This window comes from Anser cygnoides, chromosome 5 (assembly GCF_040182565.1).
Source record: "Anser cygnoides isolate HZ-2024a breed goose chromosome 5, Taihu_goose_T2T_genome, whole genome shotgun sequence".
Classification (NCBI taxonomy): domain Eukaryota; kingdom Metazoa; phylum Chordata; class Aves; order Anseriformes; family Anatidae; genus Anser; species Anser cygnoides.
Genome location: NC_089877.1, coordinates 4,145,228 through 4,167,588, shown reverse-complemented (window position 1 = coordinate 4,167,588; position 22,361 = coordinate 4,145,228). Strand labels below are relative to the sequence as shown.

The 22,361-nt window shown below is 44.3% G+C and overlaps 1 protein-coding gene and 1 long non-coding RNA gene across 9 annotated transcripts in view; one reads left to right on the top strand and one right to left on the bottom strand.

Annotated features, from left to right (window-relative positions):
* Positions 1-1,746: 1,746 nt before the first annotated feature.
* TUB (TUB bipartite transcription factor) overlaps positions 1,747-22,361 on the top strand; it is a 150,972-nt gene continuing 130,357 nt past the window's right edge. For 6 of the 8 annotated variants that reach the window (XM_066997277.1, XM_066997275.1, XM_066997274.1 and 3 more), the window contains exon 1: positions 1,970-1,999. In XM_066997277.1, coding sequence (XP_066853378.1) covers positions 1,985-1,999 — 15 coding nt within the window. In that variant the 5' untranslated portion in view covers positions 1,970-1,984. Of the gene's footprint in view, positions 2,000-22,361 lie in introns of all 8 variants that reach the window. The other 2 variants (XM_013189069.3, XM_013189068.3) reach the window with 2 other exon arrangements.
* LOC136790868 (uncharacterized) overlaps positions 5,069-22,361 on the bottom strand; it is a 74,764-nt gene continuing 57,471 nt past the window's right edge. The window contains exons 3-5 of the long non-coding RNA XR_010831662.1: positions 19,455-19,654; positions 8,602-8,799; positions 5,069-5,588 (exon numbers count right to left, since the gene is read on the bottom strand). This is a non-coding gene — a long non-coding RNA (uncharacterized lncRNA). The remainder of the gene's footprint in view (positions 5,589-8,601; positions 8,800-19,454; positions 19,655-22,361) is intronic.

Genomic DNA, 22,361 nt, shown 5'->3' with positions numbered 1-22,361 from the left:
CATTTGATATGGATTAAAACTGGAGCATGAACAACTCTTGGGCTGCTTCTGCCTATCCTGCCATGAAGGGATTAAGGGTGTGGCCAATTCACCATCCCAAAATAATGACTGGAAATAAAAGTATTGATGGCAGGTATTCAGGAGAAAGAGGGTTTAACCTGAACTCAAGGAACTGAACAGTGTGTATCAGATGTCAGTGAATGCTTTTGAGCTGGAAGCAGACAGGTTTCTGTCTGTCTACAGGGTGAAGCTGTAGGAGCTTCCTCTACCTTCTGGAGCACTTGGAGCTTCCAGGAGCTCCCCGCTGCTGCTGGTCTCTGGATCCTAAGCCTGAAACCACCTAGTAGGTATGGTTCTTTGGGAGAGGAGGGACTAGGCACTTCCTGAGAGACAAACGGTGTGCCTGGCTACACCTGGCCCTGCAAATGTGCTCCTCAACCAGGGAGCATCTACCAAACATCAGTAATAAGGCTTGCTTCTGAGATCTGCTGTGCAAACCAAAGCCTTTGGTGCCAGCTGTGAAGGGTGCCCTGTTCTCCTTGTCATGGTCAGAGGGACATGGCCCAGTTGTCTCCGTTTTCCTGTCGTTGCACAGTGTGCATCACAACCACCACATTCACAAATGCATGGCACTGGGAAGCTGATGGTGAGCAAATATTTTAAGAAAATAAAATTAAAAAAATAATAATAATTTTAAAAGACCAGGTGCAGGTTGGAGGGAGCTTGGCCACCCTGACTCCTTTGCTCCTATCCAGGTGCTGCCCTGGTGCCGTCCATGTGTTATTTTTGTGCAGCTCCATGTGCTGTGACCGCATCCTTCCAACATCGTGCTGAAACCACTGCTTTCATCCTGCTGCCCTCCATGCAGCCCTGGCAGGAGGTTTGTTCTGAAGGAAAAGCATTTTGGACTTGGGTGTTTATAACACCCGAGGTGGTCCCCTTTATTTCTGGGTTCCCAGATCAGGTGCTGAAACAGGCTGCAAAACCCTTAATAACAAAATGCAAAATGATGGTATCCAGACCACATGAAACAGCATGGAGCATTTAAAATGGGTGTGAAAGCGGGTGTTTTGATTCAGAGGAGAAATAAGGTAAAATCCTTGACCATTGGAGACAACCACACAGCGGTCCTTGCTGCCCCCTCTGTTGTAGCTCACAACACACTGGGTACTAGTGGATGGGGTTTGCTCCCCGTGGCGCTCACCCTGAAGTGCAGCAAGTCCTGAGGCAGGGACTTCAGTGCGTGAAAAAACACAGTTCATGCCTGGTTTCCACATGGCAATAAATTGTGTGCAGCCAGAAATTGGGGCCTTGCTGATCCCTGTTCAAGTACAGCACATTTTAACAAATACGGTAATTACAGGAGAGGAGAGGAGGCAATCCTGCAGAGCTGGCTGACTGCGGCCATCCCAGCACTGCCTCTGCATGCCGAGGGTTTAATTATTGCCTGCCTGAACGATCGTGTTGGAAAGACCCAGGGACCCGCTGTGGGGTGGGAGATGGCTGATGTCAGAGCGATGGACCCGTATCTGTGGCAACCAGAATAAATAAATTAAAAAAAAAAAAAAAAAGCGTGTGCTGGAGCAGGAGGCGTGCAAGCTGCTGCTCCTGAGCACAGCTTCGCCGAATATCTCTTAAGCGGCTTAGCACTGCCGCTCCGGTTTATTACCTGAGCGCCTTTGTGCGTGCTGGGCGGCTCGGAGCATCCTGCCCGTGGGCAGGGACCCCAGGAGCCGCCCGCGTCCCTCCCCTGTGCGGGCAGTGGTTTGCTCCGGGCACCTGCGGCTCGACGCGGAGCCAGCGCTGAATCGTGGCCCCGCTGTGCAAGGCCGGAGGCAGCCGCCTGTGGGGGCCCGTCCTCGGGCAGGTGCTTGCTTTCCAAGGCCAGCAGCCGGCGCCTGCGGGGAGCGAGGGATGCTGGAAGCGCAGTAGCTGAGCCAGAGATGGATGGAGTCGGCAGCAACAGGACCATGTCTTACAGCAGATGGAGTTACAACAGGTATCGTCTATCTTGATTTGCTTTGTTTGGCTTTTTTGCTGGTGGTGGTGTTTTTGTTTGGTTTTTTTTTCTCCCCTTTCTCCCTGCCTGATACTGTAAATACTGGCAAGATGTTTGTATTGACCAAGGCGGAGAGCCCTCTTCAGGAAAGCATAAACCTTCGCCGATGCTGCTTTTACAGCCTGACGGAGACTTCAGGCGCACCAGTTTCTCAGTCACTCAGGCAGTGGCATTCACTGCTGTTTGGGAGGTGTTTGTCTGGAAATCGGGGTGTTTTTCCTTCCCTTCGCTTTGGCAGGACCAGGGCTATTACCAGCCCCGTGCAACAGGGGATGAACATTTCTCTCTTCCCTGAACAGTTCAGTTTACGTGCGGTGATTAACGGAGCAGGTGCTGAGACGTGCAGAAAGGTGGTCTCTAGTAACTGTCGTTCAGAGCTGGCACCTGGACATTTGTGCGAATCTGAACAAACAATTGGGAAGGGAAGGGGCCAGGGACCCTGACAGTGGATAAAAAGTGGTATTTTCAAACCAAAGCTGTTAGGAATGCTGCATACAGTCCATAACACAGAGTTCAAAGGGCTGAAATGGTTGCAACAGTGAGACAGGTGAAATATTTGCTCTGTGCTTTGTATCAAGATGCAACTGTATTTCCTCTTCTGGGAAATGTGTAATGGAAAATTATTGTACCATTAGTTTCACCTTTATGTGATTTACAGTTGCGATTGACAGCTTCTTTGAGCCCAGATTGGATAAAAAAAAAAAAAGGTACAAACTACAAACTTCATACTCTTTTTTTTTTTCCTTTTTCTTTTTTTCTTTCTGTTTGTGCAAACGGTACACCTGAAATACAGTCAGATGCATTATTAGCATCTGACTGAATCACTACCACAAGCCACCAAAATATTCTGAAGAAATAACCTTTGGAAGTGGTTTTCCTTGCTTAAACACATACTCAGCATCGCCCACGCTCCCCGGGTGTGTGGATTTATATGGTTTATACATGCATCCAGGGTGTTTCACTTGTTTTCTGTACATTTCTGTACATCGCCTCAACAAAATATATGTACAGGTGCACTCAGTGGTGGCAGTGGGGATGGTACCTTCTTTAAAATCATGTGCACACTTATGTGTATGCACAGCTGAGTTATACAACAAGCCATGATTTGATGCATGTATTCTCCCCCACAGAGGATGTTTCTCATCTGATGCCATGTCCTCAGTAACAGCAGCGTCAGTGCCCTGTTGTGCTCAGAGCTATCCCATGCCAGCCAAGTTGGCTGCAGTTAGGGTATCTTAACCCTACAATAAACAAACCAGCTATGTCATGAGAACTCCTCTTGGATGCTTTATCCCAGTGCTGTCACCTCTTGAGTTAACCCTGTTTACTGCTTGAGATCTCTTTCTCCCATTTTCAGTCTTCATTACTGTGACAAAGAACTCTCTGATTGCTATTTATTACTGTTGCACTGGGAAAGCTGCACTTGTTTGTCTGCCCTGTTGGGGTTTTGCACTGCATCTGAGGGAGAAATGCAGTATTTCAGTCTCCAGCATGGCTTCTCGGTGGCTAGTTCCCAGATTATGATTTTTTTTTTTTGGCAACAAATCCAAGCTACATCAACCAATGTCTGTATAATAAATATTTTTCAGTTGTCTGTTCTGGGAGGCTGAGAAATGAACGGCTTATTTTCCTCACGGTCTTCCCTTGCTGAAAAATGGTGCAGAGTTGTTCTTGCACATCAGCACTGTCCTCCCACACCCCCTCATGCCCAGGCCAATGACAGGAGGAGGAAGTAACCCTTTTTGTCTGAAACCCTGGTTGTTGCTGTTTGCATTTGGAGCAGGATCACTGCCTCATCTTTGGTCTCGCTGAGAAATGACAGAAAAAAAAATGTTTGGGGGAACTTTCTGTTGGCAGAACTGCACTTTGGTAACAGTGAGAGCTCCTTGTGATTTAGCAGCACTACCACGTATGCAGGGACTATCCTGTCTTACAGATGATATTGTCTTTCTCAATGTTGCGAGCACATTACTCTCAGGCTGGGTGGATGACATGCGAAGAAATTCTCCCTGCAGACTCTTGCTGCTTCCCTGCTGCTCAACAGAGCGGGGAATGCAGTGGCAGCAGGCACGATCTGCTCAGTGTTTTGTACAAATTTCCCCCCATTTAATGAGCTGCGTGTTCTGTGGTATCCCCAGAGCTCCCAGGTGCCCCAGGCCTGTGAGATGTGAGGAGAACAAGATGTGTGGGCACTTCCCCAAGGCGAGCCAGTGCCTTCCTCACCTGGGGGCTCTTGTGGAATTTCTGCTGTGACCCATGGGGTTTTACTGCAAACACAAAGTTACTGCCAGATTTTGTGGAAGTTGCACTCAGGTATAGTGAGTTGTAGGAGCTTTGCTAGTCAAGTCAAATTAGTGTGATTTGCCTCTTCCTCAGGGGAAGCTTGCAACCCTGGGCAAGAAACGTTCCTGCCCATAAAGCAGGATTAGTGATGCTTACCTTATTTACAACGTCCCACAAACTCAGATAGTAATGCTGGGTTTATTATTCCTCAGGTAAGGTGGGAGAGTGCGTCATGGTGCTTCTGCAGCTTGTCTTGTGTCCTAGTTTCAGTTAGGACAGAGTTAATTTTCCTCCTAGTAGCTGGTAGGGTGCTATGTTTTGGATTAGGATGAGAAGAGCGCTGATAACATGCTGATGTTTTAATTGTTGCAGAGCAGTGCTTACACCAAGCCAAGGACTTTTCGGCTTCTCGCTCTGTCCTGCCAGCGGGCAGGCTGGGGGTGCAGCAGGAGCTGGGAGGGGACAGACCCAGGACAGCTGACCCAAACTGGCCAAAGGGGTATTCCATACCATCTGACGTCATGCTAAACAATATATAGGGGTGGCTGGCCGGGGTGGGGGGCCGGCTGCTCGGGGATAGGCTGGGCATCGGTCAACGGGTGGTGAGCAATTGCACTGTGCATCACTTGTTTTTTACACATTATTATTATTAGTAGTAGTATCATTATTATTATTATTATTGTTATTATTATTTTCCTGTCTTAATAAACTGTCTTTATCTCAACTCACCGGCTTCACTTTCCCGTTTCTCTCCCCCATCCCAGAGAGGGAGGGAGGAGGGTGAGCGAACGGCTGTGTGGTGTTTAGCTGCCAGCCGGGTTAAACCACAACACCCTGCTGGAGTCCTGGTCAGCTGGATGGACAGGGCCAATGGAGCAGGCACTGGCTCCCATAAATTGTGTCTATCATTTAAAAAATGTTTGTAGTTAACTAAACTGGGCGAAGAGGAATGCACAGAGCTTTTGGCCTCTGGGCTTGGTAAGTTGCACGATGGCAGAAACTCATAGGAAAAGAAGGGAATTGCTGCGTCCCTTCCTTCTGAGGACACAAAAACACTGTGTACAACACACAGGCTTCTTTTGTAGTGCAAGTCTATCCAACATTTGTGATGTTTCTCAGAATTTGATCCTGTGACTGTAGTTTTCCCCTTTACTTTCTGTGCGGGATTTCGCTGTGGGAAAAATGTGGCTCCTTCCTGCAGGTGCTTTGTGCAAGGAGGAGAAAGTCCAAACGCTGACTGTGAAACCTGAGGGGAGGAAACCCCAGGCAATTAGGATACACCAGGCAACAAAGCTCCCCTCAACAGCTCTTTTCAGCAAAGGAAAGCTTTTTTCTTTCTTCATTTCCCCCCAAACTACGTAAATGTGTATGTGAAAGAGGAACAGGTAGAGCATGAAAAGATCCCGATGAGCGAGTGTGGTGTTCCCACATCTTGCTGTTGCTCCCTAAAAGGCCAACCTCATGTCTGTGCTTTCCTCTCATCTCAGAGCAGTGATAATTTCCTTGTCACTCTGAATGTTGATAGCCAAAAGCAGAGGCTAGGCAGTGATTTGAACAAAAAACTGGGGATATTTCAAATGTCCTATAAACACTCAGGATTCCTGACATCAGCCAGATAATTTCTAGAGTAAAATAATGCTGCTCTTTTGTCCTCTGCCCACAGTGAGATAGTGTTTCCTGGACAGTTGCTACTCATTTTTAACAGCCCGTAGGCATGGGAGACCAGTTTGAAATCAAACATACGGGCAAATACTGCAGACTGGGATCGTGCTATGCACATTTGGAGAAATTATGTAAGGCAGTGGTAGACTCCATGATTTTGCAAGTGTTTTCAGATGTCAGTGGACTGTACATAGCTTGCATGAGGAGGGTGACAGCTGAACAGCCAGTCCAGAAGGGGTTTCTGCAGGAGCAGTGGAAAGTTTTGCAGCAGAAGGAATGAGTGACCTGCAGGCTCTTACCCAAAAGTTTTAACTAAAAAAAAAAAAAAAAAAAGATCTTGTTTCCTCAGTGTGAATATACTAGGACCCTGAATGCCAGGTGGGTCAGCTTGAGTCTGATTGCTGGAGTCCCGGTGCCCAAAATAACGCCTATGTTTTTTCTTCACTGATAACTGATCTGTCTTTGCTTACTCAGACTGCCACCATGCAGCCACCGCAGACCATTTGCTTCTGATAGGAGCCTGCAGTCTCCTCTTTTGTTGTTGTTGTTGTTTGCAATTTCTGTGAAGAGGGAAGTCTGTGGTGTCAGTAGCCAAAGCAATCCATCAAATGAAATATCTCTTCCCAGGCACTGACCTGCCATTTCTCATGTATGTTTTGTGTAGGGCCCAGTGGTCACTCTGCCTTGGTTGAAGGACCTTCTTGGGTAGGAGCCTGGAGGAGCCACACAGAGCTGTATTTCAGGGGCACATCCCTTACACCCCTCTTGCTCTTTCACCTTGGTTTATGTTGCAGCTGGTTTCCTCCTTCCTCACGTTTCTTGCTGTGATCAATAAGTTCACAGTCTTTCTCCCCTATCCTCTTTGCTTTATTTCCATGTTTACTTTCTATACTTTTCCTGGAAGACTTTAGTGCAGTTAGGCTCTCAAATTGCCACATTGTGATTAATGTAGGTTTTATACACTAGTATTTGGAAGTACATTTTGGGAAACTTACTCCCAGGATGTTTCAGCTCTTGGAGGCAGATGAAAACTTTTTTCTATTGATCTCTTTGTTCTATTCTGGATATCAGTGTTGTTCGCAGCTCCCTTTTGAAGCTGCTATTTCTGTTTTGCCTTTATTATCCTGTGTTGAAAAGCCGTGACTGTGTATTTAGGTCATGGTGTTAGAGGGTTTCAGTCTTAGATCTCATTTTTGAGGGTTTTTAAACTCCTTTACCTTCATCTTTTCTGGGACATGCTGTCAGCAAGCCGTAAATGGGGTTTGTCCTTCAAACTTCCACTCAAAAAGGCTTTCTTAGGGAAATTATAATTCTTCTTTCTCTTCTCTAAAGTAGCAGCTGTGAGGTCCCGAAGCAGGAACACTTCTTACCCCCAGGTTTGCTGCAGTGAGCATGCTTTGACTACCTGGCAGAGCAGCTCCTCTCTGCTTGCAGCAGAGCCATCTCAAGCCCTGTGCACAGACCCGCTGCCAGGGATGGAGGGCACGTTGTGCCCTGAGCTCCTGCTGATAGCAATTCCTAGGTCTGCTCTTAAGCGGAGGTAATGCATTTCTTAGAAGTTAGCTACTGTCCTCTCTTGTATGATTTCCACTGCTGCTGCTCCTAATTTGATGCCTGATACTCACTGCATTTCCAGCCCACCTGGCTCTTCAGGTCTTCTCAGGACCTAAATTTGTCAAGAAGGTGCCTGCCTTCTGTGCCCTCCTGTGGGGAGAAACCTCAACATTGCAGGCACCAGCAGGAGCCCTTCCCCACACTCAAGCAGGGCCAGGGACCCAGTAGGTTGACAGATGAGAAGGGGTGTGACATTTCCTTCCCTAAGCGCCACCACCCTTCTCTCCTCTGCCAGCTTGTGTTCTTACATGTTTTTCTCCTGAAGCAAATACCTCTATAGGTGTAGCCATTGGTCAAAGTTCTCAGGGGGGTAGAAATTGTTCTGCAGAACAGAACAAGGGGGTAAAACCAGCCAGCCCTAAAGTGAAGCCGGAAGAAAATGTTCACATAACTGATAAACCGAGAGAATTTATGATCAAAGTTGTATGTTTAGTTTTCTGGAAGTCTGAGACATGTTTTAGTTTTCTTTCACAATAAAGTGTCCTAATATCAATTGCATAGGAGAACCTAGATTTGGGAAAGATGTTTTCTTCCACAAACCAAAACACAGTGAAGGATCTACAGGGGCATTCACAGACATCCTTCCTGCATTCAGTGTTAGTGCTTTGCATTGGCTAGCAGCACATCCTCAGGCGTGTGTGATTCTCCAGAGACTGCCTGGCGAATTGTGGCAGCCTGGCAGGGAGAGGTGTGAGAGGAAGCTTCTGTTCCCACTTCGCTGAAGAAGAAATTTTAAAGCTTCTTAAACAAAACTAACCTGAGAAAATATGTTAAACATACTTGGCTCACAAACCGCATTGCAACTACAATGAATGTAAGAACTGTTTAGAGCAATTGTTTGGTATCACTGCCAGCAGCTTGACAAAGAAAGTGAAGAGTGAGTTTTTCAAGGGAGACTTATTTCACAGATGAACTTCAGTTTATCCATAGCATATAATGTATTAGTTAAGAGCTTATAGTAAAAAAAAGAGACAGTAACTTACGTGAGTTAACTTGGCCTTGAAGATGCCACTTTCATGCTCCCACCATTTAATTTTCTCACAGAATCCTCACACAGAAGTGCACAGCTGGCCAGTAGCAATGGATGGACCTCTCTGGTGTGTAGAACTTAGCGCCCCATCTAAAGTTTTCCATGGGCCGACTCACGGGGACGATTCCAGGACATCCAGACTTTGTGCTCTCTGTTGAGAGATGATTGTGAACCTTGAAATCTATATTAATGAACCTAGAAAAAGAAAATTTCCCATTTTATTGCTGCCTCCTCATCTGGAGGAGGCATACCTTAGGCTTTTTTCACATCTCACTGAAATTTAGCTCCTATTTGCCTTGGAAATAGCTGCTGCAGCTCCGGTTAGGAAAAGACACTAGTGCTCTGCAACCCCGTAACAGCCTGAGGTGCACGCAGCCCCCAGCATGTCCTTTCAGAGGATGGTTGTATGGAAAAACAGCGCAGCCACCACCTTGCGCCCTGGCTCCAGCTGGCTGCCTGCTTCTCTGCTGTAAGGCACTCCGTGGGAGGGTTGCACAGTTTGCTTTTAGGGTAGGCTTATAACAAAGGCAGAAAGCTGGGAGCAGGTTTTTTTTTGTTTTCTTTTTGTTTGCTTGTTTGTTTTTGAGATGTTTCGGGGGTTTGTTGCAGGGGATGTATTGGTGAAGAAGCATGAGGAGCTTGTTTCAAACAGCCTAAAAAAAGGAGCGGTAGGAGCTGGCACCACTGGCAAAGTGGAGACAGGAGCCTGCACCCTGACTGAGCACCGGCACCGGCTGTGAGCAGCGTGGAAGAGGGCACAGATGGCTTCTGTTTGCAGTGAAGAAGCTGGAGTTGCTCCTCCTGAACCTCGGTCTGAAAGATGTTATTAATAACCATTTCAGCTAATTGTGAGGACAATTTGATTGGAGAATGTTTGCATGAAGCAGAGGCTCAGGTACAAACTGCAGCCTGTTTGCCCAGTAAGCAGTAATGAAAAGGAAATGGGTAGCACTGGGGAGGCCGGGGGGGGGCAACACCAGCTTATATTTAATACAGGAGGTTAAATGTGCAATGGGAGGAAACTGGCAGAAACAAGCAGAAAATAAAGAAAAGGAGGACTTCTAAGCTGTCTGAGGACAAATGTACGACTAGGGAAAACCCCTTCATCAAAATATTTCATGCAGCAGAGAAATATATGCATCATCTAGGGAAAGTGAAAAAATGTGAAGGCATGGGGAATAAATCTGTAGTGTGAAAAGCAGCCAAGCAGCCACATTTTAGGACTGCCAATTGAAAGAGCACAGTGCGGGGCTTGGAGCAGCTGTTGAGTGTGCGTCCAAGTCAGTGGTTAGCAGAATAGACCTGTGGAAGGATTTTAAAAGTGAAGAGTAAAAACACTGGGGTGGAAATGGTAGTTTTTGGAAAAACAGACGTTTTGTAATTGGTAACTTTAACGAGGAAAAACTTTAAATGATCACATATAAATTTGTTATTTTTCTGAAGCTTTTTGTTCTTTGAAGCCTTCAAAATATTCTTATGCTGGATGATGAAACATACCATATATATGCATATATATGTGTAGTTAAATATATACATATACCCTGAAGAAACACATGAAATGTCAGATGTCCAGTTAACAACCTACTTCTTTAGCTACAATGCTAGTATTAAGACAGAAATGTATTTTCGTCCCTCTTCTTTTTTTTTCTGGCAGCCTTGCAGGAACTTTTAAATTTAAACTAGTTTTAAAAGGGAAATGCTATTAAAACTATTTTTTTACTTTGTGAAGATGTGGGGTGAGCAGTATAGTCTCTAAATATGAAGAGTGAATGGCAATACATTAAACTACCTCAGCTTCATGCTGACAATGTTTTCTTCATGCTCGGAGAGGTCATTAACAAATACTCATTAACAAATTCAGTGATGACTTCTTTTAGAAGATGGAGAGAAAAATAGAAACAAAATACATATCTTTTGACAATACTTTTGTAGACCTCTACAAAACCTCTAAGGCCTCTGTAAAACTGGATGCTTAAAACCTGTGGTCAGGGTTTCTTTTGAACCATAAAGATGACTCCAGCCTTTCTTTAGGGTAGAACAGGCAATAGCCATGAAGTAAGCAGTGTGTGAAATGCCATAAAAAATGCTATTCTGGAATTTCTTGGTAGCACTTTTCTCTTTCCTTCTTTGCTCTTTTTGCAGGCTCTGAGTGCTTTTCATTACCACAGCTGAAATATAAGCTAAGTGCCTCATCCTTGGTGCTGAGGGACAAACCTGACAGTCTCTGAATACGTGCGCCATGCGAAGGAGATGGAACGTCATGGCTTAGAGATGTCAAAGACTTTGTGCTCTCACTGCTGCTTGCAGAATTAGATTGTATCTTGTTCAAAAATGCCTGCTAACCACCAATAGAAATGTAACGCTCAGCTCATTCTGTCCTCTGGAAAGGCCAAAGCTGATCTTTATTTTGCCAGGCCCAAGTAGGTCTGTTGGAGCACTTTGGATGTCAGAGCCTAGATGCCACTGGGCGAAAAACATAGCTTCTGTGTTGCTTCATAGCAACATAGCATAGCTTCAGCACCTCAAGGATATGCGCTCCTCTTTGCCGGGGTATCTCATCCCTTGCACACTTAAGCTTTCTGTATCTTTCACCTTTAAAAAATCCTTGTTTTCATAAGCTTGCTGTGACATCTGTTTGCTTCCTTTCATCCCCCTGGTGCTGTTATGTTATGGCCACGTTACTCTGGCCAACTGCCACGATGGCTCAAACATCCAATTGCTTGCTGCTCACGCACTACCAGCAGTACCTTCCCCCGTGCTGTGCCTTTTGCTGTCTGTGAATGCAAACAGCTGTGGTTTGCAGGATGGAGTCTTCCTTATTGCCCCTGTGAGAACTCGTAGCACTGATATTAATGTGAAACTATTGATTTGATCTTTGTTAATTGTGCATACTTACCTAGGTTCACTCCTGTCTTCACAGAATTCATTGAAAATCCTTCAAAACAGTTCTTGAAGTTAAATTTTTCCAAATGCAATACCCTATTTGAAAGTCCTACTAAAACAATTTCTGTTGGGACTCCTGAAGTATCAAAGCCAATTCCATAATGCTTAATGTAGCTTTTCTATGTCTGGAGATGCAGGTTATTTGGCAGAGCTGTGACCTAAAATTTCACCAAAACACAGGAAATTTGTCTGTCCACCGTTGTCTTGTGGCAGGGAGTAAAGGTGCCCCCAGGGTACCTGGCTTTGCTCTGCTTCTCTGTCAGTCTGGTCTGTGCAGGGAAGCACCATTTCTACTTCATTCCTCAGTTGTTTTTGTTTTCATGAAGTACAATTGAAGTGCAACTGTATGGGCTTTCCCAAGCCAAATTTGCTGTTTAAAGTTAATTTCATGTTCCAGCGTAATTTTTAAAATCTTAAGTGGAATAAGTAAAGTGCTCTGCTTTTTAAAATAGCTTGGCTAGCCTTAGGAAGAAGCAATGAAACTTAGGTTTCATAACAGGATCAGATTGTTTTGATCCAATTTTCAGAATGTAGTTTTCTGGATTGGGAAACAGTACATTCAGATCTGAACAAACCTCTTGGTCGGAAGGTACAGATAAATTTGAAGGAGGAAATAGAGAGCAGGCAAATCGGAAGCTATTCATTATTAAACAGCTGCTCTGTCTCACTACAGAGCAGGTGAGTTGATTTTTTTTGTGTGTGTAAATTACTGTTAGCTACCAGGAATGACATGTGTGGTCAGTGGATTTAGTTGGTTTTAATTAGATAGCTCAAATTGAATCTATAAAGAGCTAACAGCTTGCACAATGCAGATTTCTGAAGATGAAGCCTTCTAAATAATAAATAACGTATAGCCTTGTCTTGCTAGTGATGAGTGAGAAATAGGTAAATGGGTAAAAATAGGGAGCTGGGAAGCAGTGGGACTGGAGCTGGCCCTGACATACTGTGTGAACAACGGCTGTTAAGGTACTCAGGGTAACTCTGCCTGTGTGACATACGGTGCTTTCACGCACTGAAAACCCAGGCGGAAACCCAGCCGCTGATAGACACGTCGTTTGTCCTGAGAGCTGTGATTTTGCCCTGGACTTTGCAGAAGGCCGTGGTTTGCTTCCTAGGCATGTTCTTTGGTGGGCACAGGCACACTGTCACCTTCTTCCAGTAAGTACATCATTTGCCCCTTCCACCCTAACATTTCACTCCTTTCATCCTGAGTGCACACCACATAAACTGCTTTTTCTCTCTGGCAAGTCTTATTTTTCCTCTCCTATCTAGACACCCCTTAGATGTTTTTAATTAGTGGAGATTTTGAATTCAGTTTGAGCCACTGACATGGGAAGTGTAGGAGCTGCTCTGGGCTGTGAACCCAGGCTGAGGCCAAAGCCTGTTTAAGTCCCTCCTTACAGCCCTTCTGGTCTGCTGCTAATCACCATAAGAGGATTAGCCTGAAGCATGGGATGTTGGATACTACAGTCAAAGATGTTTATAACAGACTCTGGGCTATTTTCATTCATGTGTTTGTAGACATAAATGATTTCCAAAAAAACAGGTGAACTGAGTTTCAAGGCAATTTACTCTTGCTTAGTGCACATGTATATATATATATCAAGAAAAGGAAATTTGGACCAAAAAATAAGAACAGGACTTAAATCAGAGCTGAGAGTGTTGATGTTCGAGACTTGTTAAAAGCCAGAGCTTTGGCTCCCATTGTCCGCTTGTTTTTAGAAGGGTTTGCTTTGTAAAAGTATTATTTGGTTTCTTGTATGACAATAAGCAATCATATAATATTACATTGCTTTTGTTGGTGTCTGAATTGTACCTTCCGTGAAGGTGTGTTCCTCCCATGGTCTCCTGGTGCAGACGGGCTGCTCTTTTCAAAGAAACCGAGGCTAAGCCACAGCTATTTCTGTTCCTGATTTTTGGAGCTCCTAGAGCAGAGCTTCAGCCTGACAACAGGGATTATTAAATATATCATCTTAAGTATGGTATCATTAAATGCAAATAGGCTGCCTCTTGCCTGGGAGGCTGGGTGGGAAGGCAGTGATGTTTTCCTGATACTTATTGCCTCCCCTGGGCATTAGCTATGGATTGCCCATAAGGCAAAGGGAGATGCTGGCTGTGCTGTGTTGCAGCTAGTCTTGTGCTGAGGAAGTGAAATCAAAGTTAATCTAGCAAGCACCCTCCTAGGTAGGCTGGGACTGCGTGTGGCCAGAACAAACATGTCTGTGCCTCTGCATGTAATTGAAGATGAAATGTGGTGACTAAACTCTGTTTTGTTCAGTATAGCATCCTTACTAATGTACCATCTCTACACTGAATTCATTCACTGAGAAATGTATATGGACTAACAGGTTGTTTAAAAACGTAATTAGGGTATAATGTCTGCAAAACCAGACACGTTTCCTCTCCTTATCCGTTGCAGCAAGACTTTTGTGCTGATTGTACTGTACAGTTGCTAACACAATGCCAATGAGATGCTGCATTAAGAGTCAAGCATAAGGATGCTGTATGTGGGGGAGATGAGTTGTGTATGTTGCTGTTTCGGTACTCAAAAATGCAGTTGTTTGGGTAAGTTCTCATCTCTGATTAAGAAGAATGGATGTTCTGCTGTGTTTTCTTTGCTTGTCCTGTGTGAAGCATTCCTGCTGAGCCTGGAGGAGTTCTGCTGTGGGAACAGCCCCAGATCGTGGGTGCAGGGTGATGCTGAGTGATGCTCCTGCTGTGATAATCCTGCTTATTAGAGGAAGCTGTGCATTTATCTTTGACTCAGCTTGAGTTTTCTGCATTGACAATTATCTTTCTGGTAAAAATTTCTCTTCACTTTCACTTTGCCCCCAGCCCATTAAACTGTGGGATTGTCTGCATGATTTGAGATGCATGCCAGAGTCCCTTTTCTGTGAATCTTAAGCACCTTGCCAAGAACAACATTGCAAGGAATATTAGTTTGCATCTTATCAGTTACCTTTTTGGCTGGTTGTTTCTCCAGAATCTGTAACAAAGAACAGCTGCTAGTATTTTTGTGCATTTATTGTTCCTTCTTACTGAGCAGCATAAAAATGGTTGTCTCCAGCAGTGGTATGATGCTCCAGGAGAGTCACTTGCAGGTCTTTCGCTTCTTTACCATATGATTGCTTTTCCTACAGCTGTAATATCTGAATTTACCTTTTTGATGTTATCTCAGTCACAGTGCAGCTGAATAAAAATTCTGAATTCTGTGTACGGTAAATGAAATAATGTATATTGGTGTTGAAAATATAGTGAACCTTTTTTTTTTTTTTTTTACTAAGGTCTTCTTTACCATTCTTGTGTAGGTAGTTGGAAAGTCAAGGTAGGTGACTTAGAAAAGAATAGGCAATGAGAGAAGGAGTGATACAACTCATTATGTAGCAGAGAACAATACAGGAGCCCTTTTATGATCCTTTTGTGAAGCATCCAAGATTCAGGCTTCTAATATGGTGTAGAAATTATGCAAAAAGTTTTATAAAATTGCTTGGATTCTGTCTGCATGTACCGTAAAGCTTTTCATAAATTTTTCTCTGCAGAAGTTACAGCAGGTCTATAAGTTATAATTTTTTATTTTTTAAGTTTGAGATAATTGAAAAACCCATCTATATGCAATGAAATATTCAAATATGTAATCAAATCTCACTGACTATGATACAGTGAGATTGTTTTAAGTTTAAGCTTGTTCAGCTAAGTTAAAATTCACCTTCACTTGAATGCTGTGCTCAAGGACGACCTCGCTGCCCAGCTCTGCCAGAAAAGGCGAGAGAAGAGCAAAGGTATGAGGGGACCGTCTCACCTTAGCTGTATGGGTTTGTTTAAATTCTATTTCAGCTTTGTTTCAGTTACAGCGTAGTGGGCTGACATTTAACTTCAGCTTCATACTTCCCACCCTGGCCCCAGATGTGCTTATGAGCGCTGGAGGCCCCAATTCCTGAAATCTGGTGGGCACCTGAGGCCATCCCCAATTGTATTCCTGATGCCTTCTGTGAGTTAAAGAATGACTACATCTTAATACCTAACAGAAATGAGGCCAGAAAAAAATAATATTGTAAAATATATGAATAAGAATGAATATTATGAATGTACAAATGTGTAATTTTCTATTTGGCTTTTCTAGAATGTAGAAATATAGTGGGTATCCATACTAAATTCTCTAGCTCCCCTGCCTTTAGTCGCCACAGTGGTACAGGTGCATTACTGTCTTGGGGAAGGTGGCGAGGAACAGAAATGATTCATGATAATCCAGTGATAAATTTCTGTTATTAAGTTGCTTTTTGAGCTGTTATATCCCGAATTCACACTCCAATCCATGGATTTAAAAAGAAAAATAATCTGATAATATAAGACACAGAACACTGCTGAAGAGGCAAGAAGTGTTATTTGGTGTTTTGGAGAACCTCGTTGCTGAAGTTGCTCTCCATCTTGGACAAGCATCATGGTCTGAAGAGTCTGTGGTGTGCTGCTGAAAGGCCTGTTCAGTGGTCACTTCCTCTGCTAAGTTTATATATGTTTACATGTTTATTTTGAGGAGTATTTTTACCACTACTAGCTGTAGGGACTAAACTTGACACATTAGTAGCAAGAGCTGTTGTTTCTTCGCTGCTGCCCTTCCCCCCTGCTCCCACCACAATTAAAATAGAGTGCAGGCACCCACGGGGGAGCCGGTCCCTCCTGGGTGCCTTGGTGCAGCCCCTCACCCTCCTGTGGGTGAGGACAGAGCCGAGAGCACTTTGAGCTCCCGTGGGGTGAGAGGAGATGCTGGCCGTTGGCCACACATATGCAGCCTGCTTGTGCCCTGCTTGCCTGACTTTCCCCTTTGGAGAAAGATAAGGATGTGCCAAAGAAGCAGCAGGGCAGCAAAGACTTCACTGCTTGAGAGTGATTAAATAGGTGATTAATTTCCAGTTGATTGGTGTTTTGCATCAGAGGTGGTTACAGTCAACAAAAAAAAATAATCTGTTGATGGTTATGTAGCCTCTTGCCACAAAGCAGGCAGAAGGGATGCTATCGCTGCACAAAGGGAGAAAAAGTATCACTTGCAGGTCCCAGATGAGTCAAACCCAGAAAACAAATGAAGCCTGGGAGATGCTCATCCCAGGAGAGGCTTTGCGAGCGTGTAGGAGAGTAAGTAAAAGCACTGGAGCCTCTTTAAGCCAGAAGCCAGTCTAAACTGTGTTAATGGTGTTTGCTGCTAATTGCACTTTGGTGTGTGCCTGTCCAGGAAACCCCAAGGAACACCCTGCGTGCTGTCAGCAGAGTTGTGCTGGGGTAGGTTAGCGGTGCCTAAAGGGAGAGCAGGAGGGCTTTGTGGAGGGCTGACTGGCCCAGGCAGGGATGGGGAGAAACAGGCAGTGCTGGCTGAGCAGGTGATGGAGCCTGGATCACTCCTAACCTCACTCTGCAGGATTTGTTGGAATGTTATTGGGTTGAGGATGCTTAGATTCTCCTCTTCTGGTGCTGAGAGCAGAGTCTGAAGTGCAGCTGGGCACATTTTGCTTGCCCGGGCATAGAAGGGATGCTTCTTATCAGACATCAGAAAATGAGAAGCCTCTAGAATTAGAGGTCCACAATGAAGTTCACTCTGTGACACTCCCCGAGAGTCATGAGTGTGCTCTGTGCTCTCTCTGCCATCCTCCATGTCCTGGAACTGTGAACTATGCCCCTCCACTGGTGCTCTTCTGATACCCTCTGGGTATCCTAGGAGAATTTTAGCATCACTAGATGAGTATTTTTGGCCAAAACCAGATTCTCATCCGTTAGTCTGTAAAGATCTTGGTGCAGGAAATGTGTTTTTAAAAATACATGAAGATTAGGAAGATAATTTGTTTTCTCCCATCTCTTTCAAGCCCTCTCCTATTTATCCCTCTTCTGTGCTACTTCATTGTCTTGTCTTTTCATGCCAGGTTTACTATTGTTGCATCTCTGGTGATGGACCATCAGAAAAAAAAATGGTGGTGTTTTTGTTGCGTCTCAGCTGTGGATGAGGCTTGGGAAAGTGAAGGTGGATCTTCACAACTGTGCACTCAGTTTAGCTTCTGACTGAACTGTCACGTGGAGAATTCAATCGCCTTCTGAATTAAACTTGTGCTGTCTTACTAGTGTATTATCTGACAGTTGGCCACAGCAATATGAGCTGTTATGAACATGATATTAATCATGTTCTGAAACAGTATTTCCTTGTGGAGCAAGTGCAGCTTTGCAGTGCTGAAAGCCTTGTGTGTGCAACAGAAGGGTTGCAGCCAGGCATCACTATCATAGGGGATATTTACATCATGATTGACCTTTTTTATTACTATTTTATTAATAGAAATACTTCCTGATCACTTAGCAACAAAAAGTAATAATTTTATTCTTTTAATTAAAAATCTTCTAAAATATTGAATAAGCTTTTTTTTTCTTTAAAAGGGTAAGTCATGTTAATTTCTCTTCAGAAATAAGCCCTAGTTCATGAGGACAGAGAGGTAGTCATGTCACCGTTTGCAGAGCCATGCTCCCTTGCTTGCTGTGACCTGGGTACAGTGAGGCAGAGGAGTGCTCCCTGTGCAGGCAGCCCGACTCTGTGGGCAGCAGTACCTGGAAACGCTTGGTGAGACCCTTGGTGGCACACTCAGTTTATTTTACCCTTTTACAGGGCTCCCAGCAGGAGTTCAAATACACGTGCTGATGTGATTACATCCCTCCTAAGAGTGCAGGAGGTCCCCACTGCAGGAGGAGCCCAGTAGGCATGCAGCAGTGAATGGCTCCACTCCCCCAGCCGACCAACTTGCTGTGCTGGTGCAAGGCATGCCCTCCTCTGCACAAGGATGTGGTTGTCTGCATTGGCAGGGGCCAGAAAGCCTGCTTGTGTTTCCTGGGAGGAACTGTCCAGGGCATGCCTTACTTTTTAAGTTTAATCTGAAACAATATTGACTTCATACTGGCAACTAACTGATGGCATGATGGTGTGTGCCACAGTTTGCACGAGCCTTCCAAGAAAGGCCTGCTTTTGGTGGGAATGCGTCTTAGATTGCAGGACAATGCTGGCCACAATCTCTGCTCCCTTCTTACACTGTGTGTGCTGTCACCCCAGGAGGAACTTGTGTGTGAACAGGCTCTTTTGCAGAAAAGGGATGGGACTATGTATACTAGGGCTCTCTCTTTGCAGATACTATTCTTTGAATAGTTCCCCTGTTCCCAGGGCACGTGGCCTTTGTCAGTACAGAAGGGTTTACTCTCTAACTGAAGAAGCATCATCTGGAAGGTCTGCAGAAGATGAGCTTTTGTCTTTTAATGCATTTTTTTTTTTTCCTTTTAACCACACCATCTGAAGTGGAGCACAAGTGAGAACAGGCACTGTCAAATAACAAATAACATGTTGCTTGCCGTGCAAAGGCAAGCAGCAGTGCAGACGCTGCCAGCCGAGCTGTCTCCTGAGGACCTGGCTCCAGCAGCTGGCACAGGCTCAGCTCTCTCCAAATTTCCTCTTGCGCTTATGTGCAGAGCTGCAAACTGCTCTCTGCTTTCAAGCACTGTCATTCGCTGCAAAATTGGTCTGAATGGGAGTGCCGACTGCATCCTGAGTGCTTCTTTCAACAGGAATATAGAGGAAAGACCAGTTCCCTGTTTAGGAGTCTGGGTGGGGAGAGGGGCTGATGCCATTCACCCACCTCCCCTCTCCCCTATGCCTGTTACCAAAGGGGAGTGAGAACTGGGGCTCTCCTCCCAAATATGCAACTTGTGTATTCAGCTGCTTACGCATTCTCTTTTTTCCTCTCTACCTGCCAACATGTATCATATTTAGCTGTCTTGGTGTTGGGAGGCATAATTCCTTAATTTCTGATTAAAACAATTTCAAAGCTCTATTTAATTGAATAACTGTACCTTATCCATGCTTGCTGACTGAAGACAGTCATCAGCAAACATTGCAATCATCTGGAAACTGGATCTCATCCCCTGGAGTGTGCACTATGAGAAACCTGGTGTGTGCCTCTGGCAGCTCGGAGAGCTAGAAGCCAGCCAGCTCCTCAGCATGTGTCCCAGCCGTCGCTGGCACTGCTCTGTGCTCCTTGTCGCCAAGTTGCCTGGAGAGTTAGAAAACAGGTCTATGAGAAACTGACCATCCTTTACTCACCAGCAATTGTGACACTTCAGAGAAGTCAGTCCCAGGCAGTTTTCCTACCCATTCCCACTGGTTTGGGCCTATTTTATAAGAAGGCCTCAGAGCGGCTGTCAATGGGAAGAGTTAGTGTTACCAAGACTTGTTACTCTGAAGTGCTCAGTCATACAGCACTGCAAAAAATAGCTTTTTGTAGATTGCAGCAGTTACTGAAGGGAAGCTGAATTCCCTGAGGCTCCTGTAGGAGGGGGAATAAAAGGCTTTTTTGTCCAACTATCTCACACTTATGCAGTCATGCCAAAGCATGACGGTGTGCTTCTCCTGCTTTTCAGAGGCCTGCAGATTAATTGCAATTCTTTTGAGGACAAGATATGTGGAAGATGCAGTGATTAATGACATGGCAGGCTTTCCCTTCCCCCCCTGGAGGTCGAGCCTTGATGAGCAAAAAGGAGAAGGCTGCTAGCACGGGGCTGGGGTTTCTTGCTGCAACATGCCATATCCAGAAACTTTTTTTACTCTGCATTTTTTCCCTTAATAGAAACTGTCATCTGTAATCAAGACAATTGCATCAAAATGTGAGGGTAGCACAGAAGCGTATAAAATTTAACTAGTTCTGAGCCTGCTCATCATCCTTGCTGGAACAGACAATGTTTTTAGTAGCCCTGTCCAGTGCTTTCTAGCCAGCAATGCTTTGCTGTAAAAACAAGGCAAACCCTGTCCAGTGCTTTCTAGCCAGCAATGCTTTGCTGTAAAAACAAGGCAAACCTCTATTGCTTCTTATGGCTGCATATCCCTTGGCTGGTGCTAAAGGGCATTGGGAAAACTTTGTCAAGACTTGCTGCAAGCCTTATTGCATTAGATCCTGTGCAAACACCTTTCATCTTCAGGTGGCACATGGGCCCCAGCAGAAATTTTATGATTTTTAAAATGTTGTTGCATAGGGTAGGGAGTGCATCCTGTGAGCTGGATATGTGGGATCTAGAGAAGCAGTTAGCATTCCTGTTGCTGTAAGTCACTGAACCCAAGCTGGCTGACTTTGGCGGTGGTAAAATGCCAGGCTTTTCCTGCACCATGTAAAAAAGAACAGGAAAGATAACCCGGGTGAAACAAAAACCTTTGGTGGACTTGCTACCAATCTGGTATTTATGTCCCAGCAGGTTTTTTTTTTTGTAAAACCTGCTATAAAACCTGCTATAAAAACCTGCTAAAACCTGCTTTTTTTGTAAAACCCCTATAGGGGTTTATAAAGTACCATTACCTTGGTAAAGGTTTTAATATATTTTAGATTTCGAAGAACTGGTATTGTAGGTTCAGTTCTGCACTGGCTGCATTATGGCTGTGATTTACTGAATCATCAGGAAGAGGCTGAAGATAATTCATTGGCATTCTTCTTGAAACAATTTGTAATTTTTTAAATGCAAACAGCAGAAATCTCAGGGCAGACAGAAGAGCACAGCTTTGTATTTAAGACTTGATGATATTAAAAAAGTTTGTTTTAGCTGTCACAAAATAATCAAGATATTTCTGAAATGTTTTGTGAACTTTTACACTGTTGTATGGTGGATGTGAATTTTTCTGTTATTAGCAACTATCTTTTGTCATAAATATATCTCTGAATTCAGAGACCTTTTTGCCAGATGTGCGTGACAATCCTTTCCTTGCTGTTTAAACAGCAAACAGATAAGATACTAGCCTTGTTACTTCATTGTCACTGAAGTAATTGAAGTAATTACTTCATCTGGCAGATATGTTGCTTATTTTTTCTGACTTGATTTTTCAAGATGAGTTTAGTTTAAACCCTGCTTCTCGTATTGACTTTTTTAAAGCATGGTTGAGTCAACAAGTTTGTAATGATGGGCTCTTTTTTACATAATAGGCAAGTTTCCTGACTCATTCCTATTAAGTTGCTGTTTAAGCAAAGCATCAGGCTGCTAAATCCAGGTATGTTTTTCAGATAATAACCCTCATATTGAGTGAGCTTAGCTGACCAATCTTCAGAATCCCTGATACAAAAACACCATTTAAGGAAAAGCAAATATTATAAGTAAATAGGAAATATGGCATTTTAAGTGTTTATGGAATTAGTAATATTTTGGTTGCCTGTTGAAAGACCCTCAATGAATTTAGAGAAGTGCTGAAATTCCTTGCCCTTCTTAAAATACTGCATGCAGCTTTTCAATCCTATGTCATTCCAGATCCCTTAATTAAGAAGACTTAAGCCTAATATTTGTACACAGTGGCTTGGAAGGAGAAATATAAAAATAATCAGAGGTCCTTGCAATGAATTGAGAGCATAATGGCTCCTCTCACCTGTGGCACACGGGAGTGATGCAGTAAAGCAGCTTGGAGGGGTATGTTATTCTTACGAAATGCTTTTTTGTGTGTTTTATGCTGCCAGTTTGCAATATTGGCAAAGGCCGGCAGAATAAGGGAAGCACTGAGTGTTTGGCAGAGTAGCATTAGCATTTTCAGAGCTGGGCTTGCCAGATGCCTGGGTTTCAAACATTTGGTTTAAATTGTGGTCTGAACCACTAGAAGTTCAGGGAAGTTTGCCTCGTAGCAGTTGCAAAACAGCTTTTATACAGGCAGGGGACAATGATTCACTGCCAGGTTCAAAACGTCACATCTGCCCCTCTCCATACTAGTAAGGGAGTATTTCTGGAGTACATCCT